General features: G+C 43.7%; 1 protein-coding gene across 3 annotated transcripts in view; it reads right to left on the bottom strand.

Moving 5' to 3' along the window:
* LOC107384231 (cadherin-24) overlaps positions 1-25,877 on the bottom strand; it is a 246,651-nt gene that overhangs the window by 17,701 nt on the left and 203,073 nt on the right. For 2 of the 3 annotated variants that reach the window (XM_070541737.1, XM_070541738.1), the window contains 3 exons: positions 18,386-18,642; positions 15,911-16,047; positions 10,593-10,714 (listed from right to left, as the gene is read on the bottom strand). In XM_070541737.1, coding sequence (XP_070397838.1) covers positions 10,593-10,714; positions 15,911-16,047; positions 18,386-18,642 — 516 coding nt within the window. Of the gene's footprint in view, position 1; positions 8,324-10,592; positions 10,715-15,910; positions 16,048-18,385; positions 18,643-25,877 lie in introns of those variants that run through there. The other variant, XM_070541739.1, reaches the window with a different exon arrangement.

Below are 25,877 nucleotides of genomic sequence, written 5' to 3' on the forward strand. Positions count from 1 at the left end.
CGCAGAGAAGACTGGGTGAGAGGCGGTTATTCGTGGAGGAAAGAGAAAGAAAAAGACAGAAAAGTGGCAGAAAAAGAACACACAAATGTGGTTTTAGCAACAACCTAGAGCCAACATCAGCGGGAATCAAATCAGGCCAATTAGCATCCAGACAAAAGCACCTACGTCTGATGTGCTGAATAAATACCTGCATCTGATACGCCCAAACATGGCCTTCAGTTTAGTCTGTACAGGAACGGGTAAGAAAAGGAATCGGAGAGATTCCTGCAGCCTACGCTGATGACTAGTTTATTTTTAATAAAAAACTCCGTCTACCATCATGCTGGATGCTTTCTTTTTGTTTGTTCATGAACGTTTCTGAGTGTCGGTTACAAGATGGAACGCAGGGATGAATGGGACCACACGCTCTCAGAGTTATTCAGCATCTATGGGCCTTCAGATGATTTGCAGCGCTCGGTCACATTATGCTATCAGTTGCTGGGTGTGAATATTCAAAGGCGTTTTGTCTAATGACTCGTCGCACAGAGACGCGAACGCACAACTTTAACACGGCAACACACATCATAATCTTTTCCTCCTTGAGTCGTCTCCCACTCACTCAAATAAAAAACGTACAAAGACACAAAACATCAACATCACAGGCAGGAAACAAAAAAACACACAACGTTGTTGCCACAGAATCACAGATTTAGTGGCGAAACAACAAAGACTCCAGCAGAGCACTGAAAACAGCAGCCAAAACAACAGATGGGCCACGGCACCAAATTATAGTGACAAAGCCAGCGTGGAATACTGAAGAAGGAGGGGAGAACATAAAAACAGCAAGAGCAAAGGCTGGCTTCCGTCGAGAGATTGAGGAGCGAAGACAAGATTTCTATAATTGAGATGGGATCAAGAAAGGAAACCACGATGCAGAAAAACAGACACGAAGACAAATAAAGCATGAAGGGTAGCAGGAGGGAGGGAGAGGTCTGGGAGGAGGCTCCAGTTTAATTATGACGCTGATTGCTGCTGCGTTTTGATAAGAGGCTGCGGAGGAGTCACCTTTCCCCACGGTGAACGGACACCCTGGACCCTTGTCTATTAGCGCTTTCATCTTTGAGGATTTGCTGCTTTTGAAACTCGTTTTACTGTTGTGACATGCTTTGTCTCTTCAAGAAGACTCGCTGTTTGGAATGCAAAACGAATAAGAATCCAAAAACCAACACTCTGTTTTTTCTCAGTGATATATTGATGGCTTTACAGATTGCTTGTTTATGTTGTGGTGGTTTGATTATCTTTTTTGTACATGCATATCTGTCAGATATCATAAAAGTATCTTTTAACCAAATGCTTTTTTGCGTGTTTGCATTTGGTTTCTGCTCCTTGAGGCCAACTATCACACCCTACAGGCCACACTTATTCATTTTTAGCATCAAAAAGTCTTCTGTTGTGTTGAAATTGGCTCTGCAGTCAGTGAAGAGGCTTTTTGGGGCGCCAGTGCCTGATGGCTCAGACAGTGAATGTGTTTCTGAGTTTTTCTTTCAACATGCACAAATGAGGTAATTAGGTAGGAGTTTTTAATTGAATAATAAGTGTGATTTACTCATGTCTGCACAGTTGCTAACAGTTTGCCTCATTATTATGCTGATAATAAGAGTGTATCCTTGATGTTGCTGCAGGGAAAAGTGTTGTTTAGCTTGTAAAGGTGGTCTACACAATATGTTACCGTGGAAACATAAAAGCAGCGGGAAACGGGTTTCACACCGGCACTTGTCCTCCCTTCTTCATGATGACAGTTTAGATTCAAATGCAGACTTTAAAGAGCAAGTCACCCCCAAATAAACTTTTTCTTGCTGATAAACTAAATAAACGAGTGTCTAATCGTGCTGCAGACATGTGTCGTCAATAATTTGGCACTTCAGTCTATCTTAGTTAAAATTTAAATATTCTGCCTAAAACTGGCAGTGTTGTGCCGTTGTCAGGTAAAAACTCTGCCCTGTATTCTAATTTAAATCTGCCACCGCTATTGGCTAAGAGGTATGCTATGATGTAAACTGGTACATTATGATGTCACAATGCTGTCGTGAGCCTGTGTGTGTGTGTGTGTGTGTATTTGTTAGCATTTGTTGCATTTTTCAAACATGAAGTGGGAGTGGAGTTAGAATCTGGTAGGGGGTGACTTGCTCTTTAACTAAAGTTTATTTGACTCCACGGAGGCCTTAGCCAGCGGGAGCTGGCCCTGGTGCTGAACCGTGAAACGGTGCCCATCACTGAGCCGCAGATTTATCTGTATGGTAATGTGAAAGATGATATATTTTTTCAAGGTTCACACATCTTTGTCAAAGTAAAATCCTGGCACTTTTCAAGCACTTTGATTTTGGCTTTTCAAGATCTGTGATTTACGCACAGAAGAACAGTGGCTAAAGTGGGATGCGGAAGTTTGGGCAGCCTTGTTAATCTTCATGATTTTCCTTAATAAGTTGTTGGTTTTCATGATAAAACATTCAGTTAAATATATGATCTAGGAAACACTCACAGTGGAAAATAAGAAGTGAAACAATAGGATTCACAGAAAGTGTGCAATAATTGTTTAAACATAATTTATTAAGAAATAACTCAATATTTAGTAGATCCTCCTTTTGCAGAAACAACAGCCTCTAAATGCTTCCAGTAGTTTCCAGTGAGAGTCTGGATTCTGGTTGAAAGCATTTTGGACCATTCTTCTTTACAAATCATCTCTAGTTCATTCAGGTTTGATGCTTCTGAGCATGGACAGCTCTCTCTATCTCACACCACAGATGTTCAATACTATTCAGGTCAGGGGACTGAGATGGCCATTCCAGAACGTTCTACTTGTTCCTCTGCATGGATGCCTTAGTAGATGTTGAGCAGTGTTTAGGGTTGTCTTGCTGAAAGATCCAGCCCCGGTGCAGCTTCAGCTTTGTACCTGATTCCCGTACATTGATCTCCAGAATCTGCTGATATTGAGTGGAATCCATGTGTCCCTCCACTTTAACACGATTCCCAGCTGGCTTGTCTAAATGCGCTTTAGCACAACTCAAGCAGCTCTGTTTGTGCTGTGGGTGGAGAAAAGGCTTCCTCTGCATCACTCTCACGTACAGCATCTCCTTGTGTAAAGTGTTTTCTGTATCCTTCACCTAAACCATGATGGTGAACAATCTTTGTTTTCAGCTCATGTGAGAGTTCTGAGAGTCCTTGTTGCTACTCTTCAGAGAAAATTCAAAGAGGAGGGAAACTTACATTTGGCTCCCTTAAATACTCTTTCTCATAACTGGATTCACCTGTAAATGGAGGTCAAGGGTCATTAAGCTTACCACACCAATTTGAATTCCAATAATTATTTCTAATGGTTTTGGAATCGATAAACTGACAACAGTACCCAAACGTATGCACCTGCCTACTTTTGTACAATTATTGCACACTTTCTGTAAATATTTTTATGGGTTTCAGTTAAAAGGCGAAACTCAAAAAACAAGAATATGGTGCAAAGTCCATTTATGTCAGTAATACAGCTTAGACTGGGAAACCACCTAAAGGCTCAGGAACCCTTGAAAGCGTTTTGGATTCATTAGCTGATTAGAGTGTGACACTTTGAGTCTAGAAAATAATAATAATAATAATGAATTGAACTTATGTAGCGCTTTTCAAGACACCCAAAGACGCTTTTCACACACTCTCACATTCACACACTGCTAGTGATGGTAAGCTACTTGTAGCCACAGCCGCCCTGGGGAGGTCTGACAGAGGCGAGGCTGCCATTTGGCGCCGTCGGCCCCTCTGACCACCACTAACACAGGCAAGTTGGGTGAAGTGTCTTGCCCAAGGACACAACAGCAGGATACCCCTGGCGGGAGCTGGAATCGAACCCATGACCCTCCGATTATGAGGCAACCCGCTCTACCACCTGAGCTACTGCTGCCCCAATGTAACCTTTACACTCATTTTTTGTTGTTTGCATAAGCTGTAAACCACATTCATCACAATTATAACAAACAGAGGCTTGAAATATCTGGATTTGCACGTAATGAGTCTGTCTCACATGTAACGTCCAGAAATGGTCAATTTTCACTTTTATATGGACCGACACAAGGTCCGGTCACCTACAGACCAAATTCCACTATCTGAGTGGACTTTCTATTCTGTCTTCTAAAGCCCAGAAGATTCTGCAGCCCTTGTTGACATTTCAGGGGGAACAAGATATCAGCCTATGTTCCCAAACAAAAGCCTTCTTTTGATAAGACCGCAGGATTGCACACTCATGAAAGAAGAACTTGTCATGATCTGTGCTGCATTACCATCTCTGCTGAGTGTTGTTTACAGGTGGGTGTGTCTGGAGAGCCCAGCTGTGCCAAATCAGCTCATCAGCGATCAGGGGATTTAAGGAGCAGCAGGACATCTCACCATTGCCAGATGATACTCAGTCTTGGGTAGTTTCTAGCCCTCATTTTGACCTTCCTAAAACAATTTAAAGAATTTGTTTGTCCGCCTGTTCCTGCCCTTCTGGCAGTTAACCTGCTCTGCCCTCCTGATTCCTCCAGGTTCCAGTCATCTGTTCATCTCCACTCTCTGCCATATCTCCGGAACCATCAACCACATTCCAGTCTTGCCGTTTACCCCTTATCGCCAGCTCTCCGTCACCCACCTATCCACCTGCAGCTCCTCGGTCTCCCCATCCAGCCAGGTCTGACTAATCCCCCCACAAATTACCGGATCATTCAGGAAACAACCCCCCACGGATCCCTCCAGTCCTGCAGAAGCTTCATCTACCTCTCCCATTCAAAATAAATCATTTAAACTTACCTTCTGTCTCTCGGTGGTGATTCTTCTTGTCATGGGTCAAGAAATTACCCTCAAACATGACAGAACTTTTACAACTCATAAGTTAAATAATCAATAAATAATCATATGGTTGAATGAACAAATGTTATATGAATACTAATATTAGTGTTTGAAAAATCTGTGCTTAAATTACGGAAGTGAAATGAATATTATTACATTGAAAGATTAACAAGGATGAAATGAAACATATGACCCATATATCAGCACACTGACTGGACAAGACACATTCACCATATCTCAATGACACAAGTTATAATTAACGTCACTGCACATAGAAATGTTCTTATCCACAAAATCAGCATCTTCATATCTGAGGGAGGTGTGTTGTCATGTTCCTGAGCCAAGGTGAGTGCTCCTCCCTCTCTAACCATCTCTGAGGCAATTTCCCACAGGTGAGGAGCGGAGGGAGCAGCAAGTGCGCCGAATCTCCAATCTGGAGGTCTGGTATGAAGGGAGGATGGAGACACCACACTACGCCGGATGATTGCACCAGTTTAGGTAGCCCCAGCCTCTTCGTTTGCTCGTTTTTGCTCGCTTGAAATTGATATTGCATTTTTTGGCTTTGAACTACGGACTGTTTCTGGATTACACTTTTTGGATTCTCCTCTGAACCTTGTTTGTTTACTCCGTTCAGGATAACTGCACTCTACACACAACTCTCGCCGCTCGAACCCCGGATTACCAGAACCCCATCCCATCCTCCTCTACTCCGCCTGCCCGGATCATCTCCGCTGCCTCACCCACCTCAGCCTGCTGCACCTCCACCAGCACTCATCTTGGCTTCCCACCTTTCCTGCACATCTTGGACTACCATACTAACGCTGTACAGCACACCCTCACTGGACTTCCCGGTGCACCTTTTATTCCGGTTTTGCAAATAAAATAACTTTTCTTTAACTTACCCAGTGAAGTCGTGTTGATTCTGCATGTCTTGGGTTAAACATCTCCCTCGAGTCAGGACATGTGTATCTGAGTTTGTTGGCAAAACCCCTTTACAGGGCAATTTCTGATTTATCAATAAACCAAGATATGGCCATTATTTTAAAACAGCATCACTCCCTGAGTGATTCAGTTGAGCCTAACTCTGACTGGCCTTCGGAGGGAAACTCTGCTCCCATCGCATCTTTGACAAGCTGTCAAAAACCTGTTGCATGCTACAGCTGCTGCCGCAAAAGGATTCCTTCAGAATAAAGCTGAACCAACTTCAACTCCTTAAGAGTTATTCCTAAGATGCAAATAACAGGTGGCGTGACCTGGAGACATCTCGAGACAGGTCTAGTCGGCACTGCGGCTTCTTCTACGGACTTCGGTACCTCTGGGGTCCCCGGACCTCAACACATTCCGGACCTACCCCGGGGTTCTCCGATCAGGGTACACAGACTCGACAGATTGTGTCTAAAGCACCTGTAACAAAGTAATTATTGTATGTATTTGGGTGCTTTTAAAGCTTAATATACTACCTTACACTTTGACCAATGTGATGTGATATTCCACATGAATAAGGAAATCCAGTCTGATTGGTCTTTGAATGTTTAACCAGAAGATTTAGAATTCTTTGTTTATTCAGGGATTGTACGACACTTCGTATTAATTCAAGAAAAGAGTCAAATTTATAAAAAGTAAGAATTTATTTTCCAAACAATTAAAAACATGACAAGTTAACTAAGACTATTGTGATGGATGGATCTAGGTGGATGGGATGTGATGTATGGTGACTATGTGTGAATGTGAGGTTATCAGAACCTTCGTATCTAGAAGAACTGAGTTTTGGGTGTAAAAAGGAGAATTTGGTTTGCATTAACTAGGAAGTTGATTCTTTTCAAAACCACATCAGACGCGATTCATGTTGTGTCTACCTCACCCTTTTGGAAGACCCTCTTCGCGGATCCAGAGGTCAGGAAGGTCGGATGACCTCGCGGCACCGAGGTTTGTAGAATAACTGCAGAACCGACTCTCCAGTCCAGAGATGTTTCCAAGTCACAACAGATAGATACAATCGTTTGCATCTAGAAGGACTCTTGGGGAGTCGGAACAGTATCAGCTTTGTTCTGCAGGAACCATTTGCTGTGCCAGCTTCAGCGTGTAGCAGGTTTTTTTTTGACAGCTTCAACAGCTCTGGGTTAAAGAGATTTTGCTCCACACGGCTGTTCCGTAGCTTTCTCTAGATCTGACGCACCGTGAAGTGAGCTCTGTTCTAATATTCTCATATTATGATTTCTTGTCCAATCGTAACATGCCATGTTGAGGGGTGTTAACAAGAAAACCTCAGAACATCACGCCTTCTTTCAGATACAGGATGCTCTGAATAAGGAAAGATCTATGTGTCATGATGTTTAACTTAACTTTAATTTATCTCTAATGAACCTTGTGTCTGAGTGTAGATGATGATTGCCTAGACATATCAAACATTACTGATTATCATATATATAGATCTTTCAATGTAATAATAGCATTCATTTCAAACTTCAGTGATTCAAGCAAAGATTAATCAACCTCATTAACTTAAGCACAGATTAATCAAGACATTATTATTATTCATATATCATTCATTTGACGATTGATTAACTCATATGAGCTGAAAACAGTCACTCTTATGACAGTCCAGTCCAGCCTAGATAAGCAGACAGGCTTGGCACAGAGGGACCTTGAGAAGGGAACATGATGTTGAAGTCTTGACAATCTGAGTGTAAACATGCAGCGTCAAATCTTTTCCTGCAACTTGGAAAATTAACAGACGCGCAGAGGCAGATTCATGTCTGCAGCTGACCGATGGCATGTAGGTCAGTCTGTAGGTGAAAAATGACCATTTCTGGACATTACACACCCAAATAAATACGTATATTAATTCCTACACATATATTAGTTTCACCTTTTAGGTTGAAATACTGACAAAATGAACTTTTGCAGCACATTCTAATTTTGCAACTTTCACCTGTATCTAATCAGAAATGACTCTGTACCTTTATGGGTCTAAAATACTGCTGACATGTGCAGTTTTAAAGCAACACATATAATATTAATTGATGCAGAAACTTGATATAAAAGTTTTGATGCTAATTGCTCGTTTTCTCATCGGTGTTTTGCCCATGGACTCCAGTCATTCACATCATCCATGTCCGGCAGAAAATACATGCTTCTATTTTTACAAGCCCAGCTGTCCACACTGGCTTGCAATTTTCCTGCACCCCCACTGCCAGTCTGTTTTCCTCCTTCTACGTGTGTTATTTCGGTGACTGTGTGTTGGTCTGAGAATCCGGCCAAGTGCTGCTGACCTATACATAAAAGTGTGCCACAAGTACCGCTGTGGAAATGTAAGTTCGTCTCTCATCTTCTTGACAAATTGCAATCTTCAGCGCTGCTGACAACTTGTGGAGGTGCTTAAACTGAGAAGTGAGTGGTTTCAAAGTGCAGCTCTGTAAAGTTGCCCCCAAGGCGGCAACAAAAGTCCAGCCAGTGGGAGGTCACAACATGTTCCATGGTCCTTTAATAGAAAATAAATACAGAGCAATAATGGTCAAAACTTCTAAGCAATTCATAAAGAAAAACATATATATGTGTGTGTGTGTGTGTGTGTGTGTGTGTGTGTGTGTGTGTGTGTGTGTGCGTGCGTGCGTGCGTGCGTGCGTGCGTGCGTGCGTGCGTGTGTGTGTGTGTGTGTGTGTAAGAAGAAACCGACCTTTTGAATTTTCCAGATTAATTTCAGATGCATATTAAGGATCCATAAAGGAATTTGATTCGTTTTTTCCTCTTTTTAATTTTGTACCAGACTGAATTGGCGACACAAAGATATTTGTGCTGAGACCAGGCACAATTGCAAGCAATAATTACTTGAATTCCTCCAGGAAATTATCCTACAAACTTGGCTCACATATCCTTTGTGACTTTAGTGACTTTGTTTATTTATTGATTTTTTTTTCAATCTTTAGATGATTTTGAAGCATTTTATACCTCTCTAGAAAATGTTTGACTTATGGCCAGAGAATTTACTTTCCTTCCTTTTGTTAGTTTAATTGTTTTATTCTGAACACTGTTTAGCTGAAAAACGAATCCATAACCAAATGCTGGAAATCCTTGGATTCAGAAAACTGGTGTTCAGAATCACTCCTTCTACCTTCTGTTGGGCATATGGGGTGGTGTTTTAGCTGAAGTCAACTGTTTTCTCAAAAAGAACCAAAAAGTTTTCAGTTTTGTTGGTTTTAATTGGTCACAAAAATATTTGAGAGCACTTTGACAAACTACTTGTCATGATAAGAAAAGCATGCTGACCTTTAAAGACCTTAGAGGTCACTCATTGCTTTAATTGTTTCTGCATGAAGAATCTAATAATTCTGTAAATTTTATTCTAATGCATTTTCTTCCATCTCAAAGTATTTTTTGTTTATTTATTGCTTTTATGTAAAATCACCTCAAAGGCCTAAAAACAAAACCCCTCATGGACTGGTCTGAATCCATCCATCCATCCATCCATTTTCTTCCACTTATTCAGGGTCAGGTCGGAGGGGCTCAGTCAGACTTCCCTCTCCTCTGACACTTGAGCCAGCTCCTTTAGGGAATGCCAAGGCGTTCCCAGGACAGCATGTCCTCCAGCGTGTCCTGGGTCTTTTCTCGGGTCTTCTCCCGATTGAACATTCCCAGAAAACCTCGCCAGGAGCAGCAGATCTACTCCAAGCCCCACCCAGATGACCAGGCTTCTCACCCTATCTCTAAGGGAGAGCCCAGACACCCTGCAGAGAAAACCCATTTAGGTCTCTTGTATCTGTGATCTTTGTGTAGCGACCCAAAGCTCATGACCATAGGTGAGGGTAGAAACATAGATCGACTGGTAAATCGAGAACTTGGCCTTCTGACTCAGCTCTCTCTGCACCACGACAGACCGGTACAACGCTTGCCTCATTGCAGACGCAGCACCAAACGGCCCATCGATCCCTCACTCAATCTTTCCCTCATTTGTGAACAAAAACCTGAGATACTTAAACTCCTCTTGAGGTAGGACCTCGTCTCCAAGCCAGAGAAGGTGATCTCCATGTTGGGATTGAAAATAAAGTTTTCAAGTTTGAATCTTAACAGTAAACATCTTTACACACCTACACTAAACAAGCTCCTGCTCCTTCAATGGACTCCCATGGTTCCAAGCATGCATGTTGGGTTGATTCCTGGATGTAGACACTCGTCATTCACAGTTCAGAACCTGCGTCAGATCTTGGCTCGTTGTTCAATTCAGATTTTGTTTAATGGGAAAAAGAAAAAAAAATCCTTATTTTTTTTTTTTTTACCAAAGGGATCCTTAGAAAAGACTTTTATGAGTTACCAAAGCTCACTCACACAAATAATGATCCTTTTGGCTTTCCAAAGTCCCTTGTTTTAGTCTTAGCTCTCCACTCTTGGCTTTGGATAAAAACATGAACCCCCTCTTCTTACTGAGAGTAGGGATTTCCTGTGACTGACTTATTCTTCAGTGTGTGTGTGTGTGTGTGTGTGTGTGTGTGTGTGTGTGTGTGTGTGTGTGTGTGTGTGTGTGTGTGTGTGTGAGAGAGATAGATTGGTGACCTGGTGACAGCTGACCTTGAGCCAGATCAACGGAGTTACAGAAGATAGATTAACCAGCGTTTCAGTCCATGTTCATCTTTATTATCAAAACTAAAATAAAAATATTTATAAATAATTTTAACTATTCAAAAAGAACCTGAGAGAAAATGAGTGTTTTGGAACAAACATCTTTATCCACACATGGTACTTTAACACCTACTGACCTTTCCGATGTTGGACGAGTCACACATTGCTGTTGTGTACTGCCTGTCAAGCTCAGGCGCGTTATCATTGAGGTCTAAAGTCTCTATTGCAACCAGAACTCGAGACACCTGGTTGGGGTTGTCTGGAAGAGAAAGAAAGCAAGCATATCTCCATGTTGCCAACACAAATGCACATGCAGGTAATTGGAAAATGATCATAATGAGTTTCTATTGGACACAAACATGTGGGAAACCAGTACCCACTTCATTAATTCCTTTCAATTGCCCTCACAGGTACAATCAAGCATTTTAGTCTTTGTCCAAAACCTTGAGCAATCCTCCCACCGCATTTGCCAGCTCCGATTTGGCTAAAGAAGGTGATGTACATTTGGTATCATTTGGCCCACGCCACAACTTGCAGGATCCCAGCTAGAGAGGAGCTGATGCTTCCATAGCAGTCAGATTTCTCCACATCAAAGTGTCCTGTCCTCAGCCAAAACATCTCATAGTGTCAAGTGTGTGTGTGTTGCGGCTCAGAGCCATTTGGGTTTTTCCCTGAGTGTGTGTGTGTGTGTGTGTATGAGAGAGAGAGAGGAGATGCAGCACCTGGCTCCAATCTCTCTAGTTTGCCTCCCGGTTAGATTCTCTCAGCTGATCCTGATGACCAGCAGCATAAATGTCAGCTAGCCCTCAGTTCAGGGAGCAGCAGGCCAGGGAGGTTCTCTCTAGTCTGTTGTCTCCTCAGCAGCTTTTGGTTTTGTTAAGTTTTAGGTAACAACTTTGGTGAGAGCTCAACTCTCTGTGTTTAACCGTTCGCCTTTTAGGGGTAAAGTACACTTTACCTCTTCGCTTGCTTTTATTAAGACATCACTCAGAAAAAGGGAAATTGTGATGGTCTTTCGTGGTTTTTGTATTAATTTGGTTAATATGAGAGTTTAGTTGTTACTCGTTTTGTGTTGCTGCTGATGTGTCTTGTTAATCTGTGTTTTGAGTTTATATTTATGTAAATAAATGTTGTTTTGTTACTTTTACCACGAGAACATGCGTCCTCATTGTTACCCCGGGCCCCCTAGACAGCCTGGAGCGTAACAAATTGGGGGCTCATCCGGGATATTTGATCCCAAACCTTACTTGGACGCATGTTCTCTGCCTTACTGTTATTACTTACGTTTTGCTTTTGGAATAGTTCACAGTATCGCTGTTCTGAAAACCTTGGTGGTGCATGGTGTGCGAGCGGGTAGGTGACACTTCAGTTGTGCCCTGGACGATGAATCTAAAGGATGGATCATCAGAGGAATTGATCTTCAGTGGGTGAGAGGAACCCACTTGGTATGGCACATCTGACTGGGACGCTACTCCAGTGGCCAGGTGGTTGCTCCGTTGCTCCCCCCCCCCCCCCATTCCCCCCCCTTCCGCTTTCAGAGATGGAACACTCCTGCTGTGGAAGCCTGCCTAACAACTCTGGAATAAGGAGGTCAGAATTTGTTATCTTCTCACTGTGGACGTATACTTTGTGTTAAAGACTTTGATGGAATCCTGTCTGGGAGAACTGAGCGAGCAGACGGTGAATCACCATAGACGAGAGTTCGGCTGGACCCTGCGTGATCAGTGGATGTGGGACTTTTGGCATGGCCAAGTCTGCACCATCAACCCAGCGCCGATTGTCACCTTCCCGCTGAATGTTGTTCCACCAAGGGAATTTCCGAAGCAGGGGTTGCATGGGACCGTATGTAGAGGGGGATATTGTGATCTAGTATAATTAAGTGTGCAAACCTTAATCATCCTTTTTAGAGGGGGAGTGTTATGGCTCAGAGCCATTTGGGTTTTTCCCTGAGTGTGTGTGTGTGTGTGTGTGAGAGAGAGAGAGAGGAGATGCAGCACCTGGCTCCAATCTCTCTAGTTTGCCTCCCGGTTAGATTCTCTCAGCTGATCCTGATGACCAGCAGCATAAATGTCAGCTAGCCCTCAGTTCAGGGAGCAGCAGGCCAGGGAGGTTCTCTCTAGTCTGTTGTCTCCTCAGCAGCTTTTGGTTTTGTTAAGTTTTAGGTAACAACTTTGGTGAGAGCTCAACTCTCTGTGTTTAACCGTTCGCCTTTTAGGGGTAAAGTACACTTTACCTCTTCGCTTGCTTTTATTAAGACATCACTCAGAAAAAGGGAAATTGTGATGGTCTTTCGTGGTTTTTGTATTAATTTGGTTAATATGAGAGTTTAGTTGTTACTCGTTTTGTGTTGCTGCTGATGTGTCTTGTTAATCTGTGTTTTGAGTTTATATTTATGTAAATAAATGTTGTTTTTGTTACTTTTACCACGAGAACATGCGTCCTCATTGTTACCCCAGGCCCCCTAGACAGCCTGGAGCGTAACTGTGTGTGTGTGTGTGTGTGTGTGTGTGTGTGTGTGTGTGTGTGTGTGTGTGTGTGTGTGTGTGTGTGTGTATACATGTGTTTTAAGAAAAAGTGAGATCAGGGAGGCAGAGTAGTCAATCCAAATGCAGTTACACAAGGTTGCAGTTTAAATGGATTGGCATAGGCTCTCCCACATCACATTCTCTTGACCACACACACAAAACATAAAGTTCTCACAACCAAGCACTAAATGCGTGAAGTCATACTTGCAACCTCCGCGGCATTCACCCTTTTTTCTGTAACATTTTAGGCTGCGGTGGCACAATCCAGACTTAGACGCACACATCATGTTTCTGGGCAGACAATCCTGCACCACCGCCGACCACACTTTCTATAAATGGAGACACAGACATTTGCATACGCATTTCCATACACTCCCACACCGTGTTCTCGAACACGCAACAGCAACGCCATGTCATGGATGGCAGCAACTGCTTCCCGTCAGTGAAATAGAACAAGTAAATAAATAAATATCTGACCGTAATGCCACTGGGTGAGCCGGCCTGCCTGTGGCCATGGCAGAGCTCCCACTGTGTTTATGTCAACACAACCTCCAACAGTCTGTTTATTAGATAGAGCTCATTATTCAAGACAGGCACTCGCTGTGCTGCTGCCTCAGTCCTACCAACACTCTGCTGCCACAAGGAGCCCTGAGTAGATTTTAAGTAACGATTAACTTTGTCCTGGACAGGACTTGGCAGGGACACAACTTCCCTTCATTGCACAATGGGACGCATTCTCCTACAACATTTTCGCTCTAAGACAAGAAAAGAAAAAGCAATCAAATTGTTTTGTTTTGGAATGAATTGTTAACAGTCCAAAAATGAAACTGGAATTTGGCCAGGATTTAACTAAAGGCCTGCACTAACGTTAATAAACCTCCCCCTGGAAAAATTCTGAAAAGAAATGTTGTTCATCGACCCCTAGAGTACGTTGTGAGCTGGCTCATGAGATCAGCAGGGAGGCAGCCAGACCTTCAGAATGGAATGACTAATAAGATGATTCACAGAATCGAGTTCTGATCCGTCACCAGGATGGTGATCATTTGGATCTGTTCAGGCACAAGATCGTCATCAGATTTATAAAAAGAGCTGTCTTCTGCATCAAAATACTTTATTTATGCCACCTTGCTGCTGAGTGACAGGACGCTTAGACATCATTTGTAATGTTTGTTTAAAAACCACAAAAGTTCAGGTAATTAAACATAAAGTGTCTGAATGGTTGGACTTTATTCATTAAGTTTCCTGGACAGCCTCTGTTTGGATAATCAATCAATCAATCCAACTTTATTTGTATAGCACTTAATCAAGCAATACATGCAACTCAAAGTGCTTAACAAATGTAAAAAGGTCCCGCATACCCCCATCCCCTCCCATCCCCAGAATTCTTTAACAACAGTCTGACAATAAAAACCCCTTCACAAAACTCATCCTCCGGCACACGCACACACGCACACGCACGCACACGTGCACACACACACACGCACACGCGCACACACACACACGCGCGCGCGCGCACACACACACACACACACACACACACACACACACACACACACACACACGCACACACACACCCCACTCGGAAGGAGACACAGCAGACATTTTTATTTATTATTTATATGTGTAAAAATCACAAACAGCACTTCCTGTGCATCTTAAAGACAATGCTCACTCTTTGGTTAACACATCTGCAGTGGTCTCTAAAGTAAATGAATGCCTTGTGAGTTGATTTCTGTGGGGAAAAAAAGCTCCGGTGCTCCTGTTTCAGGTTGTAGTAGTGAGCCAAAGTAGAGATTAGCAGAAACGGTAGGATTTGGAGTCTTACTTCCTGATTGGCTAACAGGAACACAACTCTACCACTGACTCTGTTTGCTTTGCAACACTAAAGTTTAATCCCTTCAAATAACAAGCCTGATGGAGTTCTGCTTTGTTGTGGAGTTGCTCATGCTAATAGTTAGCTTCTAGTAGCTAAGGCGTGCTCTGGTCTTTCCTTGATGTTAAACAAACAACCATCCCCATCAAGGAAAACAGTTATGGGAAGATTTACTTCATGATTTTTCTAACTTTTGCACAGAAACTCACTTTCTGAATGACAAACGTCCCTGAAGCTAAAAGAAAATGGAACCATGTCATTTTAATAAAAGTCTGCTTATTGAGCCTGATTGACCAAAAACGAGGTTTTGCAGATGGTTTATGAGAATATTACACTTGTTTATGAAACTTTATATTAACTTCACCTTTCGGACAATGGAAATCAACCGTCCAGCCATCCCTGCATCGTTAGGCATTTCATGGGAGTTGAGGTCGGGATTTATACGAGACCACTAACTTTGCAATGTTCAAAGGCTTTTACTGGTTTGTTAAAATAAATAGCTAACAACTCTAAAGCATCAAACTCAACAACATCTACTCGGGATGTTTTCCCAGCTGACTTATAACCTGTAAAGTGCCTGAGTGTCGCTGGCTGTGAACTACTTCCTCTTCAGGTGTTTATTGCTCCCTTTTACAAACACATAGTGCCAATAAAGCAACGATTGTTGTTGTTTAAATGCTGTGATTCAGGCCGTATCCCAGTGAGAAGGGATCCATTGCAGCATCAGATAACCAACACAATATAGATCAATTGATTGTCAGGCGTGCCGTAAGAGAGCGTTCGTTCCTGCCAAAAACCATTCCTCCTGTGGCTTGATGACTTTAGAGCTAAGCCGCTTAGCGAGCTGCGTCGCTCACTGGATACTGAGCTTTTCAGTCGTCGTACAACATCCTGTACAGTTTACACTCTCCTAAACCTCTTAGTCATCAGTGGGCGCAGGTGTCAGAGGTGGAAAGTGGCGCTTTCACTGAAAGCTACTCTAATAGAAGAAATAATCCGGTACAAAAGCTCTGATGATGCCATGGTGCTAATTGGTGTACAGAGAGGGAGCTCTGACCTCGCTGGGTGGCGATGACTGTGATGTTGTGCCAGTGCTCACGCTCGCGGTCCAACTCCATGGCTGTGGTGATGAGGCCGGCGTCTGGGGTGATTCGAAACAAAGCCTCTGGATCAGACTGGGGATCGATGGAAAATCTGAAGCAGAGAGAGTGGGGGTTAGAGGAAAATATACTTCTGTTGACAGAAGGAAGGTGAGCAGAATGATGAATGGGCACAAACGAGTGCAGAGGGAAGGAAGCCCAGCAGAGACGACGGTGGGGTGCAGCGCGGGAGAGGCAGACAGGGCGAGTGTGTGCAGGAGCGATAAGGGAGTCGGCATTCAAATGGCCAGAGAATTAATATGGGGAGATTATCACAGCAGATAGCAGCTGTTCTGAAGTGGGAAGGATTATCTAAATATCTCCATGAAGAACTATCATTCCTTCCCACACACTCACTTCCACAGCTTTTCCTTTTAATTGGGACATGGGTGTTTCTGTTGAAGGCAAATCACTCGCCTCCCTGCTTGAACTTTGCAGAACAAGATTTACTGCAAATTACACCGAACCTTCAAACACCTGTGACTGCTGCCGGCTGAAGGACAACACGGCATAAATATTTGTCTGGTTTTTACATCCTCCATCTTGGTTTTTCATTTAGGGAAGATAGGAGCATGTTTTATAACATGGTATCATGGTTTTAAAGTTTTGTTTTGTGATTAATGTGAAGAGATTTATCACAGTGAACAATGCCGCCATTGTGGTTCAAAAAAGTGTTCCCCAATGCCAGCAGCTACTGGGTTTTCCACTTGTCTAAATGTGTTTTATAGCTGAAAAATTATTACGTTCATAATTTTACCTCTCTGTAGGAAAACTAGTGAGGAGTTTCATTTGGATCTGATTTATACATGAAAAATATGAAATAGGCTGATTAAAGTCTGCAGGACAAAAACTACTATTATTAACAAATTAATAAATCAATTGTGTACTTGTGTTTTTACAAGTTTGAGGGGTCTTTTTTCAAAGGTGCAGAAAGAATTGCTAACACTTCCTTTTACAGTCCCCTAATTACTAATTACTTACATGCTAATTACATAGTAAGTAAAAGTTTATTGTTTCTGAGTTCTTAAACAGTAACTACCATGTAACTCAGGTTCAATTCTAGTTTATATTTTTATTAATCACTCCCAGTAAACACTGCTTTACACAATAATTACACTTTATTACAATTATACACTTTAATTACTCAATATTACTCTTTAACTTACTATGTAATTATCATGTAAGTAATTAGGGGACTGTAAAATGAAGTGTTACCAAACAATTTTACAGAGAAACAATCACAAAACAGTAAGGATGTGTAATGGGGAAATTGTGGCGATACGATACGTATCACAATACAATGTTCAATCAGACAATATTAGCGACTTTTTAAGACTGAATTTGTTATAGAAAAATTCAATAAACAGTCCAAACTGATACTTAACATGTTTATCATGAGGTATATGAACCATAATAGAGAGATTAACATTCCAATGGTGGAAACAAAACCCACAGCACACTGCTGCCAACTAGCGGTCAGCATTTAAATTGCTCAAAAGAAAAGAAAATACACACGTTTGCATGTAAATTCTTCCAAAAAATTGATACACTGCTTTTGAATATCGATATAATATTGCAGGGAAAATAAATCACGATATATTGCCATGTCGATATTTTCTTACATCCCTACAAAACAGTCGACAGTGTTTTCTCACTTTGAAAAGGCACAGGAGAGACATAGCATTTGTTTACAATCTGCAGAGGTGTGAGTCTGTGCTGGTTAACCATACTGCACCAGCATGTGTAATTCACCTCTGAAGGTTAAAAAGTAATAGTGTTGTGGAAAGAACCAAAGCCAGCAAAAAGGAGCGACCCAGAAGTTGCATTGCATCTTTTTGGTTTACTATGATCTTAAGAAAGAAGGCTAGAGGCTAAGGTTGAGCTAACAGCTAAAAGTGAATTAGAAAAAATAATAAGCTCTAAAATACTTCAAGCTACTTTTTTCAATTACCAACAACTCGATAGTGAAATGAATGTATCTACTTATCAACTTCTATACCCATTTTTTCTATCACACCACATGTCTATCAATAGATATATTGAACTATTGAATTATCATCCAGCCCTAGTTTCTAGCACTATAATTGTATTCTGTTTATCTAATAACAGCTATTATAATTTAGAGAAAGTTACTTCTGATGTAGAGCAACCATTTTAACATTTAAATGTTAATTTTCATCAGTTAAAATTTTGAAATGTGTAAAAGTTTATTTCTTTAATTTTACGAGGTCCTAGTAATCCCAAACAATCAGATGAAATTAAAACTTTCATTTTATTTGTATAAAAGAATCTAAATCTTTAAAAAATCTTCACAAAAGTGAATCATTTTACATTTGAAGGAGTTTTAGTTGTAAAAGCCGAATGATCGCTGAGGGCAAGGCCTCGAGGTGTACCTGATGTTGTTGGTCAGACCCGTATCTGGGTCTACAGCGCTGACCCGGCCCACCGTGCAGGCTGGAGGGCAGTTCTCTGATACATCCATGAGGTATCGGGACCGGGAGAACCGTGGTGGCTCATCAGCATCCAGCACAGCCACTCGGATCGAAGCTCGGTTCCTAAAGGGGCCTCGAGGTAGGAAGCGAGGATCAACGATGGGATTTAGGACCTCCACAGAAAATGAATAGGAACTCCGACTCTCGTAGTCGACCGCCTAGAAAGTACCGAAAATAAAATTTGTTTCAGTTCAAGAAGAAAAGTCAAGATTTATGTTGAATTGCATCAGAATGTAGGATTTAGATTTCTTTGCATGCTGTCAAATAAATTGTTGATATGGTTTAAAAAGCAAGAAATGATGTAAATCTCTTTGTTTCAGACATCAGATCTAATAATGCGGTGATACTTTCATTTGGACTCATTCTCACACCAAACGTTCTGCAGATCAACACTAAATTACAAATCAAAAGCTTTGGAAAGGCACATCTTTAACCGCTTCAGCAGATCAGAGACAGAAAAACAGACACATCCAAAAATGGGCTCAGAACAATTTGGACTGGATCACATCGTGGTTACCTTCCACGTTGTGACATTTGGATTTCTAAAACTGACTTTTTGAAGGTTGTGGTGGGCGGCGATGTGCTCAGATTGCGGGCATGTGTGAAGTGGGAGAATGCACTCATGAGGTGTCGATGTTACAGCATCGCCAATGAGACTCCTGGCACTTGCGTAGTTAAAAGAATTCTTCAGAAAGCTGCGCTGGAGTCAGTACATGTTTGGGTGTCGCTTTGAATCCATGTTTGGATGTTTTGACATTTGCTAAGGACCTTAAATATGCAGCTGTGTATTACATCGGAGAGAGTTACGGGATTAGCTTCAAGCATGTGTAGCAAGTCTAATTTCACCTCGTTTGGGCTGGAGCGTTGTTGGTTAGAACAGAGGGAGAGGACACAATGGAAGATCTGTTGAGTTCTGGTAAAATATTAAAAATTTGGGGCTGAAGTCATTTCAGACCTTGAGAAATATGGTGGGGAAGCATGTGTGTGTGTGTGTGTGTGCGTGCGTGCGTGCGTGCGTGCGTGCGTGCGTGCGTGCGTGCGTGCGTGTGTGTGTGTGTGTGTGTGTGTGTGTGTGTGTGTGTGTGTGTGTGTGTGTGTGTGCGTGCGTGCGTGCGTGTGTGTGTGTGTGTGTGTGTGTACCACAGTAAAATGTCTGCTCTCCTGAACAACAGGTCATTTCCATGAACATTAGAGTTTCCGATGATGAAAGTCAAAACAAAATCATTTCCATGTCTTTCACAAAAACACGTCCCTTGTTTGGAAGACCATCTCCATCTCCATGGAGACTCATCCATCGCCATGGAGACTTGTACTTGGCAATGAGGAACATTAAGAATTCCTTTGTATCCTTGCATCTGCACAGGTGCAAGAGATTTCATTTAGGATAGAAGCTCCTGAGATTGTTTTTTTTTTCTCCTCACAGAGAAGTTATGAAGCCTGCTTGTCTGAGGTCTCCGTGTGATTGTGTGCCGCTCTCCTGCCAGCACGGCAGCTCTGAAGCGAGGAGATAGCGTGTGATCTGGTTCGTTGAGGTGATTGTTAGCGAGGGCACCGGCACACACGAGTAATCACATGCATCTACTGTCTCACACTGACATGCACCTGCTGTTGATTAAATTTTAGAAAAGCAACATGTTTGAGTCTGGTTCAGAATATCTGTTTGAGGGATGAGGGAGTGTGTGGGCTTGTGCATCCAAGTACAAGTGGTTCCTTTGAGCCTGCGAGTCCTCAGATCTTTTTAGCAGTGTGTGTGTCTTTAAAGTAAGCATGCATGTGAATCATCCTGGTGTGATTGGCACAGAAAATCACGTTGGACAGGGGATGAATGGGCTCTTTGGCAAGGCGGGATTGTTGCTGTCAGGAAAAGAAAAAAAAAATAAAACCATCCAAATGTTCCCATCAGAAGACTATTGATATTCTCTTCTGTCCTGATCTTTCTACTCGTTTCTTTCTATTTTTCTTCCCTGAGCGATGTGAGATATAAGATGTACACATTGCTTTGCAGACAATCAGCAGCTTCAGACAGAGTTGCAGACTGATTGAAAATTATGCAAAGAAAAGGGCAAATTGAAAGACATCGGAATGAAGCCAATTTGGCAAATATCACTGCAAGGAGAAAAAAAAAAGTAAACAAGAATTGCCACGGAGGACACAGAGAGGGAGAGCATGATAGAGTGTGTGTGCAGAAGAAGAGGAAGATGGAGGGAAAATGTGCTTTAACAGGGTACCCATTACAGGGAGAAAGAGACGATCTGTCTGAGGAGGAGAGGTGTCACTTACGCTGTGAGCACACACTCATCAACCCCCACCTCCATCCAACTCCATCACCTCAGCACCGTCGTCACCAACTCACACACTCCATCACCTACTCCCCAACCAGCCCACTCAAATCTTCTTTTGCTTCCCAGTCTGACAGTGACAGGCCGCCAGCTCCTATGGCACACACACTCACACACACTCAAATAGGAGGTAGTTTACCTTGACTTTAATGTTTGTTTTCAAGCGGATGGTTGTTTGAGGCCATTTGCAGACCTGTGATTATGTGGTCTGGGTCTCTTTTTTAGCTCCTGCTTTAGAGTTTAAGGGCTTTGTTGGTTCAACAGAGACTCTGGAATGATGAGATCGGTTCACACAAAAGCATACATTTATTGGCTGAGCTAATTAAAGCTTGCAGCACTTATAGCACAGTATTTCTATTCAAATCTGTGACCTTCCTGCTCTGAGGAAACAGTGTACCAATCGCCCAAACATGCAGCTGTTGCATCTTCACTGTTCCAGGCTACTTGTTGGTATCATCTGTTGTCCAGTGTATTTATCTAACAGGGACACCACAAAAGAGTCTTTTAAGTTTTAGCTCTTATTACTCCTTCTGAACATTTGCCATGTTCATCATTTTGTATCATTGTGTTATATAAGGCAGGGGTAACACCCCAACAGACACACACTTTTATCCTATATTGTGAAATCCTGAGAGGGGAGGGAGACTCTGATGGGAGTCTACTGGCAACATAAGAGTCAGTTTAGGTGCATCGGTAGCGTGAGGAGCCATTTGGTAGCTGACGCTCTTAGGCTGGTCAGAAAGGGTTGTTCAATTACCTGGAGAGAGTTTCCATCTGTATAAATCAACCGTACAACTGTCTTACTTGGCCTTTGCAGCATGCATGTGTCTCTATTCCATTGGGCTGTACTGAGGTATGAACTCAGAAAGGCACGGTAGAGTCGCAGAGTGGGACGTGTGTTTAACTTGTGCAGACTGGTTGGTACTCCATAAGAAATTACATCGGCAGGCGTTGCCAGACATCCACCATTTGTGAAATTGGAAGAATTGCTGTGAAGCTGAATGGAAGGAAATAAGCAAGAAAGAAAACAATCTTTCAAGATAAAAATCACGAGAAGCTCCAGGAGAACAAAAATATTTCAAATATAGAAAAGTTTTTTTTTATTTTTTATAAATGATGGTCAAAATGAGAAAAAACATACATTGACTGTGATTAAAAAATGTAAGAAGGGGAAAGAGAAAACAAATAGGATTTAAGGAAATCAGTGGTGCATGATAAAACAACAAACAGGCCAATTCCTCCCCTTGATAAATCATAACTCTACAAAGTAGATCCGTACCCATCCATACCCGCCTTCCTCCTTCAGAAACCCTTCTGACCATCTCGTACTGATTAGTGCAAAACTGCTAGGTATGAAGTGAAGTTATGATTTAGCAGAGCTAGGAATGAATGGACCGGAAGCCACCCCGAGAGAGAGAGAGAGAGAGAGAGAGAGAGAGAGAGAGAGAGAGAGAGAGAGAGAGAGAGAGAGAGAGAGAGAGAGAGAGAGAGAGAGAGAGAGAGAGAGAGAGAGAGAGAGAGAGAGAGAGAGAGAGAGAGAGAGAGAGAGAGAGAGAGAGAGAGAGAGAGAGAGAGAGAGAGAGAGAGAGAGAGAGAGAGAGAGAGAGAGAGAGAGAGAGAGAGAGAGAGAGAGAGAGAGAGAGAGAGAGAGAGAGAGAGAGAGAGAGAGAGAGAGAGAGAGAGAGAGAGAGAGAGAGAGAGAGAGAGAGAGAGAGAGAGAGAGAGAGAGAGAGAGAGAGAGAGAGAGAGAGAGAGAGAGAGAGAGACAGACAGACAGACAGACAGACACACACACACACACACGTCAGATCCATTCTGGTCTCCTGAGGCTGTTCATTTACTTCATTTACCCTGAGATCCCCACCTTTACCAAAGGCTAAGACTGTGATTTATTGCAATCTTAACTGCTTGATGTTAATTTAAAAAAGACGTGGCAGAGGGAGTGAAGAGTGAAGCATCTACGAGCAACGGAAAGGGTAAAGCTTCGTGTTTTCAATCAAGGATCTTTCCCAGTGGGATAGTCTTATGCAATTGTGACAATTAGTTGGGTCGTGGCATTTCTGAATTTGTCTAGAACTCCCAGAGATGTGTTTCAGCAAGTCAAGCTTAAAAAAGTCAAATTAGAGTCACAGGAAGAAATGTTAAAATTTCTTAAGATAATTATGATGAATTATATAAATGGAAACCATATTCCCTCGCCTGGAGGTGGGTCACCGGAGTCCCCCTCTGGAGCCAGGTCTGGAGGTGGGGCACGTTGGCGAGCGCCTGATGGCCGGGCTTTCACCCATGGAGCCTGGCCGGGCACAGCCCGAAGAGGAAACGTGGGTCTCCCTTCCCATGGGCTCACCGCTCGTGGGGTCCAAATGGGTTGGGTGCAGTGTGTGACGGGTGGTAGTCAAGGGCGGGGACCTTGGCGGTCTGATCCTCGGCTACAGAAGCTGGCTCTTGGCACATGGAATGTCACCTCTCTGGTGGGGAAGGAGCCTGAGTTTGTGTGTGAGGTTGAGAGGTTGCGACTAGATATAGTCGGACTCACCTCAATGCATGGTTCTGGCTCTGGAACCAGTTTCCTTGAGAGGGGATGGACTTTCTACCACTCTGGAGTTGCTCCCACTGAGGGGCGCCAAGCAGGGGTGGGCATACTAATTGCCCCCCATCTTGGTGCCTGTACCTTGGGGTTTACCCCAGTGAATGAGAGGGTAGCCTCCCTTCGTCTGCGTGTGGGGGGACGGGTTCTGACTGTGGTCTGTGCTTATGCACCAAACTACAGTTCAGACTACCCACCCGTTTTGGAGACCTTGGAGGGGGTGCTGTAAAGTTTTCCTTCCGGTGACTCCCTCGTTCTGCTGGGGGACTTTAACGCTCACGTGGGCAATGACAGTGAGACCTGGAGAGGTGTGGTTGGGAGGAATGGCTCCCCTGATCTGAATTCGAGTGGTGTTTTGTTATTGGACTTCTGTGCCAGCCATGGATTGTCCATAATGAACACCATGTTCAGACATAAAGGTGTCCATATGTGCTCTTGGCACCAGGACACCTTAGGCCGCAGCTCGATGATCTGCTTTGTTGTTGTTTCATCTGACCTGTGGCCGCATGTCTTGGACACTCGGGTAAAGAGAGGGGCGGAGCTGTCAACTGACCACTACCTGGTGGTGAGTTGGCTCAGATGGTGGGGGAGGATGCCGGTCAGACCAGGCAGGCCCAAATGTATCGCAAGGGTCTGCTGGGAACATCTGGCAGAGTCTCCTGTCAGAAGAAGCTTCAATTCCCACCTCCGACAAAATTTCTAAAGTGTTCCGGCGGAGGCGGGGGATATTGAGTCTGAATGGACCCTGTTCCGTGCCTCCATTGTTGAGGTGGCCGACCGGAGCTGTGGTCGCAGGATCGTCGGTGCCTGCCGTGGTGGCAACCCCTGAACCCGCTGGTGGACACCGGCGGTTAGGGATGCTGTCAAGCTCAAGAAAGAGTCCTATCAGGTCTTTTTGGCCTGTTGGACTCCAGAGGCAGCTGACAGGTACCGGCAGTCCAAGCGGAACGCAGCTCAGGTGGTTGCCAAGGCAAAAACCAGGGCATGGGAGGAGTTCGGTGAGACCATGGAGCAAGACTTCCATACGGCTTCGAGGAGATTCTGATCCACCATCCGGCGCCTCAGGGGGGAAAGCAGTGTGCTACCAACACTATCTATAGTGGGGACGGTGTGCTGCTGACCTCTACTCAGGACGTTGTGGATCAGTGGTTAGAATACTTTGAAGACCTCCTCAATCCCACCGACACGTCTTCCAGTGAGGAAGCAGAGTCTGGGGACTTTGGGTTGGCCTCTCAAATCTCTGGTGCTGAGGTGACTGAGGTGGTTAAAAAGCTCCTCTGTGGCAAGGCTCCGGGGGTGGATGAGATCCGCCTGGAGTTCCTTAAGGCTCTGGATGTTGTGGGACTGTGTTGGCTGACGCGGCTCTGCAATATCACTGGGACATCGGGGGCAGTCCCACTGGACTGGCAGACCGGGGTGGTGGTCTCCTTATTTAAAAAGGGGGGCCGCAGGGTGTGTTCCAACTACAGGGGATCACACTCCTGAGCCTTCCTGGTAAGGTCTATTCAGGGGTTCTGGAGAGGAGGGTTCGTCGGATTGTTGAACTTCAGATTCAGGAGGAGCAATGTGGTTTTCGTCCTGGCCGTGGAACACTGGAACAGCTCTATAGCCTTAGGGGGATCCTGGAGGGTGCGTGGGAATTTGCCCAACCAGTCTACATGTGTTTTGTGGATTTGGAGAAGGTGTTTGACCACGTCACTCGGGGGGCCCTTTGGGGGGTACTCCGGGAGTATGGGGTACCAGGCCCTCTGATATGGGCTGTTAGGTCCCTGTATGACCGGTGTCAGAGCTTGGTCCACATTGCCGACAGTAAGTCGAGGTCGTTCCCAGTGAGAGTTGGACTCCACCAAGGCTGCCCTTTGTCACCGATTCTGTTCATAACCTTTAGGGATTTCTGGGCGCAGCCAAGGTGTGAAGGGCATCCATTTTGGTGGCCTGAGGATCAGGTGTCTGCTTTTAGCAGATGATGTGGTCCTGTTGGCTTCATCAGAACGTGATCTTCAGCTTTCGCTGGAGCGGTTCGCAGCCGAGTGTGAAGCAGCTGCGATGAGAATCAGCTCAGTTGGGTCAAGCTGTTGGGAGAGATGATTTTGTTGTTGTTTTATAATAGTTACTTGACTGTTTAGAAGGATCTTAGACTTTTTAGAGGTTTGGTTGAGTGTCTGAGTCATGAGGTGGCAGTAGTCCAATTTAGGTGCATGCAAGCTCCCATAAAACAACACCAAGAAGATCATGAGCACCAGACTGAACTGATGTTTGTGGCCAAATCCCAATAACCACAATTCCACCCTTGCACCCTTCAATTGGGCGTTCCAGCATAGGGGTGCGAGTGTGTAGGATGTCCTGATGCTCAAGAGCAGAAGATAGCCACACCGCTTTTGCATCCATGATCAGCACTTTCCTCAAGTCTGCATTGATGCGGACTTGGGCGAAGGGTGAAACCAGCACCATTGCTGCTTGGGCATTT

The sequence above is a fragment of the Nothobranchius furzeri genome, chromosome 11 (genome assembly GCF_043380555.1).
Source record: "Nothobranchius furzeri strain GRZ-AD chromosome 11, NfurGRZ-RIMD1, whole genome shotgun sequence".
In the NCBI taxonomy this organism is placed as follows: domain Eukaryota; kingdom Metazoa; phylum Chordata; class Actinopteri; order Cyprinodontiformes; family Nothobranchiidae; genus Nothobranchius; species Nothobranchius furzeri.